The sequence below is a fragment of the Zonotrichia leucophrys genome, chromosome 1A (genome assembly GCF_028769735.1).
Source record: "Zonotrichia leucophrys gambelii isolate GWCS_2022_RI chromosome 1A, RI_Zleu_2.0, whole genome shotgun sequence".
NCBI classification, from domain to species: domain Eukaryota; kingdom Metazoa; phylum Chordata; class Aves; order Passeriformes; family Passerellidae; genus Zonotrichia; species Zonotrichia leucophrys.
The window spans coordinates 52,554,478-52,573,340 of NC_088170.1; the positions used below are offsets into that span (position 1 = coordinate 52,554,478).

Genomic DNA, 18,863 nt, shown 5'->3' on the forward strand with positions numbered 1-18,863 from the left:
ATGAAAGACTACGTGAAGATGGACAGAACTTGACTTTAGTTTTATAAATGTGTATAATAAACACAGTAACAGGTGGTAATACATATATTAGAAACTACTTCAATAATACAGCGTCTATTATTATATTTTCTTTAAACAAATACGGGGAAAGTTTATGGGCAGGAGATCTCTAAAATTCACACCTGTAATGATCTGGGGTTTGGATACATTCCCCAAAAGTGCAGGTTTGTATCAGGTTATTTATTTAATGTGATGACACCTGTTCCATCACTTTCTACCATGAACTGGGAAATCGCGTAGAGAAAAGCGAGGAAAAGAAACCAATAAAAAAGCGGTCAGTAATGAAATACGCTGTGTACACACACGGGCCGGCTGCCCCGGCCCGCCTCGGACGGGCAGAGAGGCATCAGCGCCCGGACCCGTCCCTCTGCGGAAAAGGAGCAGTCACCCCTTTGGTCCAGGCTCGCTCTTTATTTTTCATTATGCCAGAGGATGCCACACAGCCCGGGGCTGCGGGCTGTTTCACTCATGGATCAGTCCCACGCTAAAACCCCTCCAGAGGCTGTAGCCCCCGGAGCTCCGCAGCGTCACTCGAACCGCGCCTCAAGCCGCGCTCCTGCCGGGCCGGGGCGGGGCGGCGCAGGGCACGCCCACAGCCAGCCCCGGGACGCGCCGCCCTCCCCGCCCTCGGAAGGCGTCGGCCTGGCGCGGGGCCGGGCTGTTTCCGTGGGAGGCTGCGGAGTCGGGCTGGTTCCGTGAGGGGCTGCGGGGCTCTGCGGTACGCGAGCGGCGGCCCAGGTACCCAGCGCGCTCGCATCCGCTGCCTGCCCGTCGGCTTTTTTGCCTCTCTTCAGCGTCTCTCTGGGGTTTGTGAGAGACCGATGAAGTTCTAAACCAGGCAGATCCCTGTGACTGTTGTGCCGCGGTGTATGAAATTCTGTTGTTCCTACTTTGTGGCTCTGTAGCTCCAGTTGTCCCCGCGCTGTTGGGCCGGCCGCACAGGTGAGTCTGTGTGCCATGAGGGGAGGAGCGGCCTGGGCTCGGAGCCTCCGCTGCTCGCACGGGGGCTTGGGGCGCCGGGTGAGCCCCGCAGCCGGAGTGCCGGCGCCCGGCTCTGGAGCGCTCGGTCACTGTGAATCCTGCCGGCCCGCACCCAATTTCGGGGGGTGCACTTTTGTCAGAATCTGAGTCCTTAATGTCTCCCTTTGATTTCGCTCTGTAAGTACGAAGTTTAAAGTACAAAGGTGTCGTGCAAGCAGGTATGCTCTGTGCTTATATTCTTACTATCTAATGTGATAGCAACTGGTTTAAGTTGACTTCTGCTGTGAAATATGTGTCTTGGTGTTTCTGTTCTGCTCAGTTGTAGCAATGGCTTCAGGAACAGCACTGATTTATGATGAGGAGATGACCACTCACAAACTGCTTTGGAAAGAGTAAGTCACTGCTGTTGTTTTTATTAATGAATTCTTGTTAGGACTTGTGAGAGCACTGCCACATAAATGCATGTTTTGTAAATGCAATAGGAAGTATCTGGTGGTACTTCCTGTCATTTCCGAGTAAAAAGAAAGTCTTTCCTCTAAGAGGAAAAAAATATTTTATTCACAGTTTTTATCTAGATACTGTAATGATTATCTAAAACTAGATTTGAGAAGCTGCAGGCATCCAGTCTGGGAGGCCTTAAAAGAAATGTTAGGATGAAGCGTCTGAGTAGTCCCCTAAATAATGTGTTTTAAGCTAATTATATTGTTTATAAAATTAAAGTATCATTGACCGTGGAAAAGTGTGCAGATATACTCACTCAGCTGAAACATGTCAATTACATTAAGTTAGAAATTGGTATATTTTACGTCATATTATTACGTAATATAACATTACGTAATATAATATTAGATAAATTTGCATAAATCAGAGGAGTTTCTTTGCAGTGCACAGAGTAACAATCCATTGTCTTCTCTCCCACACCTGCTTCTTCTCTGTTCACCTTCATTGTAGCCTACAGCTTTTAATTGCAGCATTCCCGTGTCTGTAGTTAAGCAACTTTTTACCAGTGAGAGAAGAAACAAAAAATGATGCTACTGTATAGTTTGTTTGGGATTTTTTTAAGACATTTTTGCTTACATATTTTAGAATCAATTTCTGACTGAGTTCTGAAACAGAAAATGCTTCAAGAATTTTTTTCCATTTTTACTCTCATCTATCTCTCTTTGAGGGCAATGAATTTTCTTAAAATGGGGAGTTAAAAGCTAGGCTTTATGAAGTGTATTAGTTACCTGTGGTGGTATAATATTACAGTAATATAATAATTTTTATTTTTAGTCCCATTTGTGATATTGAAGTGCCAGAAAGACTTTCATCCTCCTATGAGCAGCTTAGAAGTTACCATCTTGTGGAAAGGTGTGTCCATGTGCCCGTCAGAGAAGGAAGCGAGGAGGAGATCCTGTTGGTTCACAGGTCTGAAACTTAACTTTCATTCAGATTAATCCAATGAAACAGCAGATCTCATACCTCCAGATTATATTTTGATCCATTTGAAAAGACTGTTCCAAAATGCAATGGCTTCCATTAATTTCAGTGGAAAATGTGTCACAATGTTGAGTATGGCATAGGTGTTGAATTATGAATCTGCTATTCCACTAAATCCACATTCCCGCTCTGTGGGGTCTTAAGCAATGAATGCTGATTTATACATAGGAATACAAGTAAACTTCTAAAAAATATTTATAGTGGCTTATTTAAGTGTTGTGTTAATCTCTTTCCCCTGCAGTTTAGAGCACTTGGAAGTGGCAAAAAGCACTCAGACAATGAATGAGGAGGAGCTGAAAAGGGTCTCTGAAAATTATGATGCTTTTTTCTTTCATCCGGTGTGTAAGTTAAACTGCTTCCTCTCTTGGGAGTTACAACTATTTCTGAGTTACTGCACCTGAGTGGAATTTTTCTAAGAAAGGGAAAATTAAAAATACTTCTTTTGCTACTGATGTAGTCTCACATTTATTTATGATATTGTAATTTTCTGTTTCTAGTTTAGTATAATGCTGTAATTTAAATTGCTCAAGTGTCCTGTCATCTATTTTGTAATTGTATCATAACAGTATAATGCACTACTCAAATTTTAGCTCTATTTTTGTCACTTAATGTCACTGTGTAGACCATTAGTGACCTGCAAATCACATTTTGGTAACAATTGCTCTTAAATGTTGTTCCATGAAATGGAGATGAAGTCTTCTGTGCTATGTTTCTGTAGGGTTTCATTCCTTATTTTCAAAGATGCCATGTTATTTCACTCAATACATCCATCTCTCATTTTTGACTGCTCCACAAAGAGCATCCTTATAAAGATTTCCCCTGGTAATCATAGGGGAAAGCACATTGGAGCCTGTGTTGTAAAGTTCTGTTTCAGCTATCTTTGTATAGCTTCAGTGGGGTGGAATTATGTCAGGACAGTTTGCTGTTGGGATGCTAAAGCACTCGTGGGTGCCCTGTTTAAGCTGATGAGTTTCTCCTTCTCAGAGCACTTACCACTGTGCCAGGCTGGCTGTAGGAGCAGCTTTGCAGCTGGTGGACGCTGTGATGGCTGGGAAAGTGCGCAATGGAATGGCCTTAGTCAGGTAAGAACATACCTGAGGAAATTTTCACTTAGCAAAATTCATTCTGTTGTGAATAATTTATAAAATTTTGGTTCAGACCTCCAGGTCACCACAGCCAGAGGAATGCAGCTAATGGGTTCTGTTTGTTCAACAACGTGGCTATTGCAGCAGAATATGCAAAACTGAAATATGGTCTGCAGAGGTAAGTGCTTGGCTGACTCTAGAGGAACTTTTAACGTGTAAACAACAGTTTGACATTGTACTGGTTTAGATTAATGTCTAGAGCTTTCTGGCTGTCATGTTCCTTTTGGTTCAGAAAAACATTTTTCATTTACACCTTCTGTAGATTAAGATGCTGTAGCTCTTCCTCTGAATGTTTTCTTTTACTGATCTGTACAGAATCCTAATTGTTGACTGGGATGTGCACCATGGGCAAGGAACTCAATATATATTTGAAGAAGATCCAAGGTTTGAAGGATTTTTTTTCTTCTTTAATGTCAGCTGTTTAAAGATTGCTTGCCTTTCTAGAGAATAAGATTTCTTAAACTTCTGAAACTAGAATCTTGTGAGACATTGGCCTTGCTATTTTAGTCTCTCTGTTTTTCATTTGTTACAAAATAGAAGTTAATATCTAAATCAAAATAAAATGTAAATCTCTTTTACTTTAAAGAATAACAAGCAATATGATTACGACGATTTGCCACTACTCAGGTAGTACATCTGTTATCTGTTTATGAATCTCTCAGTCAAAGTCTTCAAGTAGCAGTTGGATAAAATATGTGAGATTTATATTTTTTTTAAAGTGACATAAGTAATTTTTAGCATGTTAATTTTTAAGTTAATTTTGGCATAGGACCTACTCTACCAATTTTCACAGTCTACATCCTTTGAGAAAACTAATGAGAAAGAATAGGATAGTTTTATTTTCTTGTTTTCAGGCCATGCAGTCATCAGGTTCAGGATATAAAGCAATTTCCACAATCCTTTTGTCAAATTGGGTTTTTATTTTTTTTTATTTTCAGTGTTTTGTACTTTTCTTGGCATCGCTATGAGCATCAGGAATTCTGGCCATCACTGAAAGAATCTGATTATGATGCTGTTGGTCTGGGAAAAGGAAAAGGTTTTAACATAAATTTGCCTTGGAATAAGGTAAATATTGTTTAAGCACAACAAAGCAATAGTTTTGTATCTCATCCTTTGTGGAATACTTTGTGAGTAAGTTCACTGCTTCACTTGCTTGGCAAATGTCTTGCACAGTGTATGTCCTTCCTGTTAGGGGAAGGTCTGCTGGGAAAATATGGCTCAGAATGTGGTAATGTTTGAAAAATAAAAGGGAGAGAAGAATTAACACACTTATTTTTAATTTAATATCTTGCCTAGCCATCAAATCAAAAAGTGTTTCAGGAGACATTTACATCCTTGTTTAGCAGAGGACTGAAGCTCATTAAGATTAAAAATGGTGGATATTTCTGTGTTTTACTTAAATAGAGGATTTTTTACTGTACTTCATAAGATTCCCTCATCTTTAACTTCTCCTATCTTTCCCTACAGTCTTGAAGAACCTTAGAAAATTTATCATTCCAACTGGAAAACATACCCTGTGTTTCTCATATTTTTCAGGTTGGGATGGGAAATTCAGATTATCTTGCTGCATTTTTCCATGTGTTGCTTCCAATGGCTTTTGAGGTAATTTTTTAGTGCCAAAGAGCATTTCCTGAGTGTTTCTAAAGCAGGTACCATTGAATATTTTACAGAAATGCAGTAAATGCCAGTAGCACAGTTAATACATTTATTCTGCTGGTGTGATGTTGCCCTGATCAACTGAATAGTATTTATAGCATTTTAGCTTTTACATATTCAACACAATCATCTGCAACTTCTCCAGCATGTACAAAAATAGTGTAAAAGGGTAATGTATTCAAGGAGAATCCTTACTTGTGTTCATATTCAAATTGAAATAGCAACTGATCATGGTACAGTTGTAATCCCTACAATTGAAAATAGGACCTAAAGATGTGCTGCAACTGTCTCTCTTTTATAACAGTTTGATCCTGAACTGGTTATTGTCTCCTCTGGATATGATTCTGGAGTTGGTGACCCTGAAGTAAGTAACTTGTGGTCTTTGTGTTGTCAGTCATGAATCTGTTAGGAAAATATTCCTGCTGTTTTAATCCTGTGATTGCTAAGTGAAATTCACATTGATCAAGCTAAAAATACATGCTTGAATCTTTAGGGTGACCTTTGTTCATTCAATATTACAACAAGACATCTAAAGACAGATTATCCCATATGTGTAAGGGATATGTGTAATTACTGTGTTGGTTTTTTTCACTGCCTTAAATGCAGTTGGTTCAGCATTCTGTTTGGTATAATGAGAGGCAAGTGCTCTGCTATTCCATCTCAGACTTGGCTATGTCAGATTGTTTGTTTGGGTTTCTTACCAGTGTTTTTGAATCAAGGTATCATCTCTTAAAATTTTTTCTTTGGTTTAGGGTCAGATGAATGCTACTCCTGAGGTTTTTGCCCACCTTACCCATTTCCTGATGCAGTTAGCTAATGGAAAGCTGTGTGTCATCCTAGAGGTAAAGACTTTTGAAATGTACTCCCAGGGGAAAGGTCTTTGTATTACAGCCATTTAGGGCAAACTAGAAGCTAGAAAGCAAAACTTCTTAACAAAATAATTTCTTATTTTTATCTTTCTTTTGAGTACAAGGAATGCAAAAAATGGCTAAGATTTGACAGTGCTCTTACACTACAGAGTTTTGAAACAAAGGAGCCACATGCTCATCATTCAGAAAAACATATCTTCCACAAATCTGTTCAGTTCTTGTGAACAGTGATTAGTCTACTGCTCTTGACAGTCCCAAACTCATTAAAATGTATTTAGTGAATAGGCTGCATCAACAATGTTTTTACAAGTTTATCTTGCTCCAGGAGATTTTATAAAACCTTTAACATAAATATACTCTTACTTAGTAATGGAACACTTAGAAAATTCCCTCCTTTTTGATTTAATGACTGTATGCAGGCTCTTTAGGAGCTCTTTTTATTCTTCTTTTAAACAATTAAAATGTTTTCTCCTTTTGAAATCTAGACTTCAACCCCCTATTTCTGCTGCATGTTAGAAAAATAGTGGCATTTCAAGTAAACAAATGTGTGGAAATATTGCTGCCAACAAGGACTTCAAGAGTGAGCTGTATGTTAATTGATTCACATGACCTTTTGTTTTGCATGGCCCTTCTTCCATCATCCTTCTCTGTAGCAGGTTATTATAGATATTTTTGTCTATTAGCTGAAGTGCAAGTAAGCATTCACACACAGGTGGTGTGGCTGCTCCATAGGTGATAGATGGCTTCCTGCATGTCACCTACCAGTCTTAAATCCATCTTCTTCTCCAGATTCTGCCAAACTATTAGGCAACCACGTCTTAAAAGTGTCAGGCTGTGGGGGATTTCTCTTGTATAGCTGTTTTAGAGGACAGTGATGGCATTTGCCTTCTAAGGAATTTTCCACAAGGGCTGTTGAAGATGGCATATTGTGATGGGAATGGAGAAGGCGTTTGTTTTTATGGCAAAGTAATGACTGATTTCTGAAGTTACCTGAACTATGACAAAGTGAGCTCTCAATCGTGAGATGCCAATGAAGTCCAGCAGGTGGCCACTAAGTTACTGTTTTTGTATTGAAAAATCATTGACTTAGATGTCCGGTTTTCGGCTGTTTGGAGGGCCTGGAAAGGCCCGGAGTGGCCTTGGGGCAGCCCGCGTATCAAAGAACGAGAAGAGGCTTCAGTTCTTCTTTCGGTCTTTATGTTTATTAATTGTTTATCTAAAAGATTTTCTTTCGGCCCGACAGAGGTCTGCTCAGCAGTCAGCCATGAGCACACTGTGCCGCCCTCCGGGCAGTCGCCCATCTTTATACCCATGGTTACGTGTACAATATTTATCATTTTTCCCCAATCCTTTTTATTTTTATTGTCCGGTGCACTTTTAGTAATGACCAATCCGAAAGTGCCACCATCACCACAGAAGATGGAGGAGAAGAAGAAGAAGAAGGACAGGACACGCCCCAATTCCTCCATCTTACTTCTCTAAACCCCCCTGTACATAAATCCTAAACCCTGTGTCTCACCGTCTAATTAACTAATCCCTTCGCCATTCACCCCGGTGAAATCCTCCTATCCTCATACAGGTGTCGTCTCTGGTGTAGGATCAAAGTCCAGCCACCAGACACTTCTGGCAACATTCCAGGACTCCCAAGCCCCCCAAGGGTGGTCTCGGTGGCTCGGCACCTCAGTCCTGAGGTGCTGAGATCCCACACTTAGATACACTTGCATATCATCTTCTGTTTCTGTAAATACAGATACATTTCAAAAACATAGTTTATTTTCTCTGTTGAAATTCAGAGAGATATTAAAAGTACTTGACCCTTAGTTGACACAAAATATTTTTAGGGTGGATACCACTTGAAATCATTGGGTGAATCAGTGTGCATGACTGTAAGAACTTTGCTTGGAGATCCTGTACCTCAAATAACTGGAGAAATGGCACCTTGTCTAAGGTAAGCATATAAAGAATTTTAGAACAATTAATGTGTTTTTTAAAGAGACTAGAGACATGCATGCTTTAAACATTTTGCTGAAGTAAAGCTTTAATATGGTAGTTATAATATATTATTTTCTACTTTGGATAACTTGTATTTTGAAAAAGTCGTTCAAGGTACAGTTTTATATACTTTTGTTTCTGAAATTACTTCAAGTTGTGAGATCTAACAGCATAAAACTATAAGCCATTTTATCCATAGGCCTTGTTATCCTATAGAAATTGATCTCACTGGAGGCTGAGATAATCCTGCTGAAATCAAGGTAATACCAGTTATCTACAGCCAGTATTTGGGAAGGTATGCAGCTGCAAGGGGTGGTGCTTCAGACCCCAGAGCCACTTCAGTCACTGCAGTACAGCAACAGCTGGGGCAAACCTTGCTCTCATCACTGAGAGTTGAGGCTATGCAAGCTGGTCTTGATGAATTCTTGTGTTTCTGGAATTTGGAGCATCGAGCTCTGGGGTGCAAAGGCACTTGACTATGTAGAGCTGTACATTAAATTTCAAGTCTAACTTCTTTTTAGAGACACTAAGACTGTGTGTGTACAGTGGTGAAATATGACCTAGTAAAGCATTCTGAACCTTGGGCCTGAGTCAGTCCCACATCTAAAGAGTGTCTTTCTCTCTACCTGTCTGCACCATCTCCTCCACATCTCTATGTCCTGTCCTCCATCTTTATCCCAGCTCAGTTCGTCTCCGTTCTCGGCCTGTTGTCTCTGCCCGGTCGGGTGTAGAATGGCCTTGGGACAACCCGCGCTCCAACGGACGAGTGCACTCTTCAGATTTTTCAGTCTTCAATATTGTTTATTATTTCTTATCTACAAAGTTGTCTCCCAGCCTGACAGAGGTCTGCCCAGCAAGACAGCCATGGGCACACTGACCTCCCACTGGGTGGTTGTCCATTTTTATACTAAAAACTATGTATAAGATATTTACCTTTACCTTCCAATACCTTTTACCCTTGTTAACAAGTGCACATTTAATGTGAACCAATCTTAAAGTGCCAGCATCACCACCAAAGATGGGTGACAAGAAGAAGAGGAGAAGGACAAGGCACGCCCTAATTCCTCCATCTTGTCTCCTAAAAACCCCCCTGTACCAAAATCCCAAAACCTGTATTTTCACCCTGTGAATAATTAATTCCTTCACCACTTATCCCCAAGTGATCCTCTTGTCCTCATACAGGTGGCACATCCCGTGCAGGGTCAAAATCCAACCACCAAGCACTTCTGGCAACATTCCAGGATTTCCAAGCCCCCCAGGGGTTATCTCAGTAACTCGGGACATGAGGAGTGATGTGCTGAGTTCCCACAAGTACCTGTCCTGTGCTTTTTCTAGCAGAAATGCTCCTCATGTACTTTAATGGCAGCACCTCCCAGCTGGCTGTGTTAGTTAAAGCTCAGAGCTTGGATCAGTCAGGGAAGCAGTGTGTATATACACAGACTGTGGGCTGAGTTTCATTTGGTAAACTTATGGAGCAAAACTTGATATTTTGCTCCTAGCACATCCCATAACCCCTCTGTGCCCTCTTTTTCTTCTCTACCAATTGTGGTATCTCAGATTGCTGTCATCCTATATCATAGAGAGTTGATTACATACTTATCCAACATATCAGCCCAGCTCCTGAACACCTGACAAGTAATCTGCAAGTACACAGAATTTCTTCTGGATTTAACACGACCTGAATTCTGTTTGTATGATAGCTGATGCAATGGGACCATTTGCCCATAGTGCTGCAAATAGTGGTGCCAAATAATAATACCATGATATAACCAGTGATGCTAAAAAGGAGACTTCAACACAAAGAATAGCAGGGTATGTGATTTACTTAGTTCCTGAACAGATTGTCTTGCTTTTGAATCAGTCTAATTAAATCTTTACATTGTGTAGATAAAATCTCTTGGCAAGATATTGACAGACAGGAAAAATTTTTCCTGAACTCATACAGGTGTGCTTCCTCCAACAGCAGGGTTGGGATTTCACTCAATGTATAAATGTGTGTACATGCTGTATGTGCTCTTCACTTTCTTCTTTGACTCTAATCTTTTCAAGCAATGTGCCTATTGACTCCTGTTCTGATTTGGATTCTTGGAAGAAATCAAAGTTTCTTCATTTTCAGTTGGATTTTTTGGTTTTGATTTTTTGTTGAAGTAAGTTATGATTCCTTTTATGATTTTCTTTATTGCTAATACTGTTAATCTGGTTTATTTTTTAGTGCTGTTGAATCTATTCAAAATGTGAGAGCAGCACATAAACCCTACTGGAAATGGTTGACTTATGAAGGTAGTTTCTCTTCATTCGAGCAAATATTATTAATAAATGGATTTATACAGAAATTGAAAATTATTAAAATTAATACCAGTGGACTAACAAGAAGTTATTAGTCAAGTGACTGATGAAGAAGTATGGGGCTTCATTTGAGGTCATGTCTTCAGCTGGTCAGAAAAAAAACTCTCTGAAGCTGGCAAACATCATGTCAAAAAGTAGCACTTTGATATCTTTGTTTGAGGATGCTGTTTTCTTTGTCAAAAATAGGGGCATAAGCTTCATTACAATATATGACCTTTCACTAGATGAAAATAAATGTAGTAGCACTGAAGAAATAATATCTGTGTCAGCAAGTATTGTAGCTAGTGCATGGGAGTAAATATGCATACTGTGAATACTGATGTATTCTATTTGTGAATAAATACATCCCAATATTAACATATTGCTTAGAAACTAATACCTGTGAAACCCATCTTTCTTTTTCTCTAGATACATCATTTTTACAAAATTTGAGCACCAAATCACATTTACTAAAGAAGGCTAATTCAAATCCCTCCACAGAAGATGCATCTCAGATAACTAACAACAACAACACTGTCAAAGTAGAAAGGTTTTTGGAATTGCACATGAAAAATATTCTATTTCCAGTGCCTCCCATCAAAACAGCAACAACTGGCTCTGAAGGTTCAGAACATTTTCTTCCTGAACATGTTCAGCTGGTGAAGGAAATGGATGAAACAGAAATAAAAGCTCTTGTGAGGTTGGTCCTGTTTATTTTATTTTCCAGAGAGGATGAGAGGTCTCTGTACAGACTGTTATCTAGCTCTGTGTCTGCCATGGTCATCTGTTTGGACTTAGTCTACTCAGTTACAGCCAGAATTTCTTCCTTTATAAATGAAGACATTTGTGTTGTATAGCACTCATAACCTGAAATTCTTTAAATAATCAGAATACTTTTTTTCTATAACTCTTTCAATAGAGATAGGATAGCTAATGCAAATGTATTAATTTAGAAAGAGGTTTTGCTAGGAAGCTGTTGTAAAGCTCTGTACTCACTTCTAGGTGGAAAAAATACCAAACTGCTCTGATTTGAGAAATGCAATGTTTGGTCGTGTCTTAGTCTAATTTAGAGAGAATTCTGTTTCCTGAATAGCATCAGACATGTTTGTTTTCTTCCCAGTGCAGAATGGAGAGAGTTTTAGGGAGATGAAGACTGTCAGGCACCGGTGTTGTCATCTTCCTGCTAGAGCAGGTTTCTGAGAATCAGTGTGTAGCACCTATACAAAATGTATTTCATTAATACTAATTGCAAAGCACTTATCAGTGTTCCCTATGAAGACAGTATTGCCTCTAACCTAGTTTTTCTTCCTGTAATTTATTTTACTTACAGTGGCTTTTATGCAGACCTTGTGAAAGAAGACAAAACTTTGCTCTCTCTTGGCAGTACATTTGTGATCCTAGATAAGATACTTAAGAAGGAGGTAATAAGATCCTTCCTTGGTCTTGGGGGTGGGGGTGGAGTGGGATTCCTCTGATTTTTTGCTTCTACTATATTGTTACCCAGATACTAGTTACTATTTATCTCCCAATGCTGCAATGTGTTTGGCTATGAGAGTGAGCATGCAAGATGAGAAAAGGACTATTTAGGGATAGTGTTAACCCCAATCCATCTTTCTAATCATCTTTGGGCAACTCATTGTCCAGACTTTGTGTAGGTAGTCACAGAATGAGTCCCTAAGAGCCTGCTCACTGCTCTCAGACTCAGGGGGAGCCAGGCATTAAGCCTTCCAGCTAAAGGGAGCAGAGGTTGCTCTATCAAGCACCAGTAAGGAACAGCAGAAATCTGAAGAAATGCCAATACTTTTCATGTCTTAATGTGCAAAGTTTACGCAGTAAATTTTGATTTACATGTGCATGCACGCACTTACTCTTTAGTGATGTTTTCAACAGCTCTGCTGAATGCTCTGGTTCTGAACAGAGTAATTCTTGTTCAGTGTTTTGATCCTTGCAGGGTCAGGAATGAAGAGAGGGCAGGCTTAGAGGGTGCATATCCATATTTATGTGTAAAAACTTGGATGAGCAGAGAAGAAGAACTGAAAACAAATTAAAAATATTCCATCATAATAAGTCACTCTTCCTTTGAGTGAAAAGCTCTCTTTAAGGTTCCAGGCCCCCAAGGAAGAGTAGCTACCACAATGGCCTCTTTCTTCCAAGACATCTTGCTCTTGGAAGTCACATGTGAAGATCCTAGGGACAAATTTCTGACATTATAAACTGCACAGAGCTCCAGGACAGCCTATAAGTAGATTTTAAGAAATGGTTACTGGTAAAAAGAAGTAGAACTTCTAATGAGTTGCAGGTGTAAGTTAGGTTTTTGTGCTGACAAAGAGGAGCAATGAGGGGGAAACATATCTTTTTGCTTAGCTTTTATTTAGAGTTCAAAGCACACACCACAAATGAACACTCAAGGGTTGACTGAGTATTGTGGCAATTGTATTTTCCAAAAAAGAATAGCTTCCCTAGGTTAAAGGAAGAGTCAGAATATTCAGGAACAACCTCCTTTTCATAGGGTGTGTTTTTCTGCCCAGTTTGCAGACTATCTAGAGACCCAGTAAACATGGCCTTCCTCTGGAAAAGTTATTTTTACAGTTGTCTTCTGGTATAGCACCATACTTTTGCAATAATAGTGCAGTATAATAATGAAATATGGCCTTCCTGTAGAAAATAATTAATATAGCTGTTACACTTAAAAAATGACCTGATCTTTTGCAGCATTGCTTCTCAATGAAAAATTTATTTTGTAGGTGTGTAATGGAATTGCAGCATCACCCACAGCTGCTCTTTCTGCTGCTGTTGCACTAAGACATTCTGTTCGTTTTGGATTTCAAAGGTGAATTTGTATGTTTGCATTTAGAGCCCTTTGGCAACATGTTAAAATCAAATAGTAAATGTGGCAAATATGGCAAATTGCCTGTGAAACCTTGATTTTAAAATAAATAGCATGCCCACATGCGTAGCAGTTTCAACATGTAATCCAGGTAACAGTGTGTACACCAGCAACGGCCTTTTGCCTTTCCAAAGGCAAAACATTTGTAAGGATGATGGCTGTGCTAGCCTACACTTCCTTTGTCAGATTTCAGTTGGCTTTGGCATGGGGATGATTTCTTGATTTTTCTTTTTTTTTTTTTTTTGTTTTGTTTTGTTTTGTTTTTCCTCCCCAGTATTTGATGGAAGAAATGGGGTTCCCTTGAGCTGCCCTAAATGTATTTTATTTTTACTTTTAATGGACCAAATTCAATATACATTCTTTTTAATGCTTCTAATCTATACACAAAGTTTTATACAAATTGCACTAACTGAAAAAAAATCAATTGTAGAAATATGTAAATTTTTGTTTCTTGCAGAGTGCTTTGTGTATTTGTTGGAGACATGCAGATGATACCAAACACAGAAGATGGGTGAGGCCTCCCTTTGCATTAGGGGGTACAGTCCCAAGGGCTTTCTGAATATTCATAGGTGTTTATATGTGTGATGAAATCTGCACTAAGGAACCAGTCATGAGCTCACATTTATGAAGTTTACCTTGAGACATGATACAAAACATCCTCAAATACATATTCAAAGAGAAATTGTCTCTAAATGCGATTTCATGCATTTAGTGGTGAAGTATAATCCTTCTGTATTGATTGAAATTTAGATTGTTATTGAAAATACAGCATGATAAATAAGGCAATTGTTAATTAAATAGGAGACCTATCTCCCCTATAACTGCAGAAGGCACATATTGCTGATGCAGAGTTCCTTACTGAAAGTTTTCTTTACTTATATATTTTTTTCCACTTCCCCTTTTTCTAAGTAATTTGCCAATAGTCTTTAATAATCTTTTAAAAAATCTTTTGTAAAAGATCTTTTTAAAAATCTATAAAAAGAATTTCAGTTTTAATTGTTTAAATTTCAGAATGTATTAATGCAAAGTTACTTGCTCCTGTATTATGAATTAGTATTTAAAGAATGATGAAGGAAAATACTCCATTTTTATGCCATTGGGAAATAACTGGTTAAATACTCAAATGGGGTTTTTATTTACAGAAAAATGCTTATCATAAACATCTGTGAGAAAGAACAGTCTAGAAAGACTGGCTGCAAACACTATATTTCTCTAAACTGGAAAGAGGTAAGATTCACTTTCTAGAAACAACATAGGAGAAATTTTCTTTAACAGAAATAATATATTTAGAAATTTATAAAATTACATTGAGAATTGCACCCCTTGCTCCACTTTGGACCTTTGAATTTTTTTTCCTTTTTTTGCCCTTGCCAGGTTACTACTCCTTCTCAGAGCTTTAGAGTGTATTAGAATGCATAGGTTTGAGGAAACCTTCCATAGTTACTGCAGTTCATCTTCAGCAAGGCAGAGTTGCACTGCAAAGACACTAAGGAAAAGATAAATAATCCTGCATGTTTAGTATAAAAATTGCTGGGAAAAGAGATCAGTATCCTGTTTCCTAGACCAATCAAAAGCTTTGAGAGTCACCTTTCTGTTTTGTTTTGTATCTGGGAATTTGGGGCTTTATATTTGTGCTAACCAATTTGTTGTTGTTGTTGTTAAAGGATGCTGGAGGAAATGATTTCTTTTCTGCTGTGCTTGGATTCATTCTTCCTGTAGCATATAGTTATCAACCAAACCTAACAGTAATAGCTGTTGGACCAAACAGGAGCCTTGGAATAAGTGGGATTTCTCTGCTTGTTGCTTTACTCCGAGGGTTGGCTGAGTCTCGAGTTTTTGCTGTGATTGAGGTAAGAAGTGGTGCTAAGCCATGGCTGCTACTGGCAGAGACACTGGTAGGAACTGCTTCAAGCTGCCCAGTAGAAAGTACTGGCTGTATTTATGCTGTCTTTGGTACCCCTGGGGTCACAGCACAAACTGCCCAGGGTTCTGTCTGTCCTGAGAACAAGACAAGGACAGTTGCACCCCGAGCTGTAGGCAGTTGTTGCAGCCTGCAGTGGGGAAGCAGAGGCATGAATACAAGGCATAACCCATGGTTGTGTCTGTGTACCATAGATGTTCTGTCAATTTGCCACAACTTCCATTTTTATCTGAGATCCACAGCTCATTTGTGACCTGGAAAGAGGCACTTCCTGTCTGTTAAATAATCTGGCCTCATTCCATCAAGTGTGACTGAAAGCAGCCTGCTGTTCTGTTCATAGCAGACCACTAAATTTCCTCTCCTCTCCCTAAGTTTTGTCACACACAACTTCCAGCCTGCAGAACACAAATCAGAAGGGCACATATCCTTCAAGTGAACTTAATTGGGATAATACATAATTGAGGGCCAGAGTAACCCAGCTTTGTGTTTCAGGTAGAGAGCATGGGAAAGAAAATAAAAAATATAGGAACTTTTCCTAGGCTTTTTCTGTATGCTACCACATTAAGGATGCTTGAATTTAGAAGTTGGAGGCTGTATCCAGAGCAGTGATCTGTGTCAGTGAATGTATCTTCCATGAATTTCTCTAGTCACATAAAGAACTCAATTTACACTCTTAGCCTTTCCCAGCATCCTGTGGTTGTAACACAGTTTCTCTTTGTGATCTATTAAACAGTAACTTTTGGTTACTTTTGTGCCTTCTAGTTCTTCTTCAGTGAGAAACAACAAAAAATTGTTCATGTATGCTTATTCTAATCTGTTCCCCATGCTATTCATTAAGCCTCCAATTAAGTAGATTTTTGACATAATTTATTCTGTAGTTTTCTCAAATGTTGTTTGTTTTAATTTACAATGCTGATTCATAAATTGGCTAAGCTAAAATAATTTGTACACTGATATGCAGTATCCAAAAATAATGTATTTGCACACTACTAATTAGGAGTATGAAATTGAGAGAATTACTGATATTCTGAAGTGTAAACACACACAATAAAAGGATATAAGGCATACATGTTTAAAAAAAAGATTGATACTTTTATATTGGTACTCTGCAGGTAGCTCCATAACAGGATCATGATTTTCTAATGCATGTGCATGGCTTTTTAAAGTATTTGAAAAAATGCTATTATCTCTTAAAAACAAAATAATGTTACAGTCTTCCAAATATACTCTTCAGATAGCATCAACATTTCAAATCCAATTTCTGCAATGAAATGATACTGATTTAGACTGTGAGAAGTCAAAAAGAGTAAACTTCTGAAATAAGCAAAATACATTACTATTTTCCACTCATAGAAAGTAAATGAGGCATGAAGTAAGCAAGCTCCATGCTCCCCTTAAACCCAGCATTATTTTTGTCCTTATTTTCTGTCCTTAACCCAGCATTTCAGTCATAAAGGGAAAAGTGAGATTCTTTCTCCATTTGAAAGTAACAAGTTTTGCAACAACAGATGAAAATTCATTTACATTTTTTAGAAAAAACCTCCATTTTAACACATTTTTATTGGCAAATGGGAGGTTCCTCATTCTTACTAGTAATGCTAGCAATTGAATTACAAAAGCTTGTTTTAAAATATTTCATGTATCACTGAAGCAAAGATAGCTTGGTTCACAGGAGTATTTTTTTCTTCCTAAGTAGGACACAGAGATAAATTTAATGCAAAGTGTAGCCAAAGCATTAGTGGGTGCTTCTACACCTCCCTTTGGAATTTATGTACCTCCTACCCAAGAAAAAGTAAATAAAATAAAAGCATTAAGAGACCAGTTTCAGCAGGAATGGAAAATGCTTCAGTCTTCAGGTAAGTTGGCTGATTTTATCTTTAACTCTTATATACTGTAAGTTTCTGAAAAGATGATATATAAATACAGCTGGGTCCTGTAAGTCAGTGGGACATTTAAAGTCAATGAGACCAAATTGATTTAATGTGAAACTGGTGAAACTCTGAATGCTTCTAATTCTGCCACTTGAGCTGGAAAGCACCACATTTCATAGCATAGGAGCTGTACCCTTGGGACTTAGAATACTGTTACTTCAAAATTTTGGAATGAAATTGCCAAAATATGTGCTTAAAGAATGGGTAACAAGATGTGCCCTGGCTCTGATTGCTGATGTGTTTTCTGAATATAGTGCCAAACCAGATGATATTTTAAAATGTTTAACTTGTCCACGAATAACTCAATAATGATTAGTCATGCTGCAAGTAGAGTTACAAAGAGCTGGAGATCAGGCACTGCATTTGTAGAGGAATCAGGCCAGGCAGGTATATATGTTTTCAAGCATACTTGTCTAGAAATATTTCTTTGCTGAATGACTACTCTTTTTCAACAAGAACAACAAAAAAAAGCAATTATCCAGGTGGGCACCTCTAAAAGAAAACTTCATTCTATCTTTCAGAAGAAATGCCCAATACCAGGGGTCTGTTCCAATAAAAATATTCTTGTGGGGTCTGTGGTATGAGCTTGGTTAATAACTAGTTTCCTTACTGCTGTTCTTTTCAGTGAACGATGGGACTTCCAGAAATTGATTTCACTTCAGAATCATTTTACAAAGAAGAAGAAAAGGAAAATATGAGGACCTCACTGTGCCCTCTTTTCAAGCATAAATTCTCAGTAAAACAAATAAGACCTCCAAATCTCCAGAGACTTAGTAGTTGCCTAAGGCCACATCATGTAAATTCTCAAAATTAAACAAACATCCCAAGGCAATAGCCATGATATGCCTTGTTTTGTAGTATTCCAGGTATGATTTAGGGATCATTTTCAAGAGAACTTTTTTGTTATTGTGGCTTCAATAATTTGACCTTTTGATTTCAGGCACATCAAATCAAATGATGTTTATACTGTTATTCCTACAGGGTTCAACTTTATATCATGCAGAATAAATAAATCTGTCTTTGCAGTTGTCTTTTTCAACTGTTCAGAGTGCTTCCCTTCTCATTTGTTTTGGTTTTCAGATATTGCTGGAGAGGAAATGATACCCATCCTTGACCATTTTGAAATTAAAATCTCTTTCAAAAGAAAATAAAAGCTAAGTGAAAGATTTTTCACAAAGAAGAGCCGAAGAGCATTAACATGTTCTCTTTCAGTTTAGAGTTTCTTTGAACTCGCCTTTGAGGTCCAAAAAGGTATTTAAATTGGAAACTAGCCAATGGCCAAACTTTAGCTTCAGCATTTTTCCTAACAGGAAATTTGTTTCCTGACAGAGGAGTTTTTTGCCATTCTCCCCTCTCGCACTGTCTCGCCTAAACGCCTCCTCCTCCCCCCCTTTTTTTATTAAACGCAGCGTTTTAATGATAAAAGCATTTTCTTGAGTAATAGCTCAGCTCTTTCCCCTTTCCCTGCCTTTGTTCAATGGAAGTTGTAGTGTTGCATTTTGATATGTATTTTTCTAAGCCTTTATTAAAACATGAATTAAGAGGGAAACAGTGTACTGTTAGTAGATTTGTTTGCAAATACAGTCCCAAGGCTGTTCGGGCCCGGCGTGTTGT

General features: G+C 38.5%; 1 protein-coding gene across 3 annotated transcripts; it reads left to right on the plus strand.

Annotated features, from left to right (window-relative positions):
* Window positions 1-719: 719 nt before the first annotated feature.
* On the plus strand, window positions 720-18,758 carry HDAC10 (histone deacetylase 10). Of its 3 annotated transcripts, XM_064702760.1 has the most exons (21): window positions 720-1,002; window positions 1,361-1,433; window positions 2,317-2,451; window positions 2,765-2,861; window positions 3,508-3,605; window positions 3,682-3,786; window positions 3,984-4,052; window positions 4,607-4,733; window positions 5,205-5,270; window positions 5,629-5,688; window positions 6,077-6,166; window positions 8,035-8,141; window positions 10,398-10,465; window positions 10,940-11,210; window positions 11,841-11,931; window positions 13,255-13,340; window positions 13,855-13,908; window positions 14,540-14,624; window positions 15,062-15,247; window positions 17,015-17,174; window positions 17,875-18,758. In XM_064702760.1, the coding sequence occupies exons 2-21, from the start codon at window positions 1,369-1,371 to the stop codon at window positions 17,898-17,900; spliced, it is 2,046 nt and encodes a 681-aa protein (XP_064558830.1). In that variant the 5' UTR covers window positions 720-1,002; window positions 1,361-1,368; the 3' UTR covers window positions 17,901-18,758. The 3 variants fall into 3 exon arrangements, with proteins under 3 accessions (XP_064558830.1, XP_064558831.1, XP_064558832.1); XM_064702761.1 differs by lacking the exon at window positions 6,077-6,166; XM_064702762.1 differs by lacking the exons at window positions 720-1,002; window positions 1,361-1,433 and having other exon boundaries at window positions 2,322-2,451; window positions 2,765-2,865.
* The last annotated feature ends 105 nt before the right edge of the window (window positions 18,759-18,863 follow it).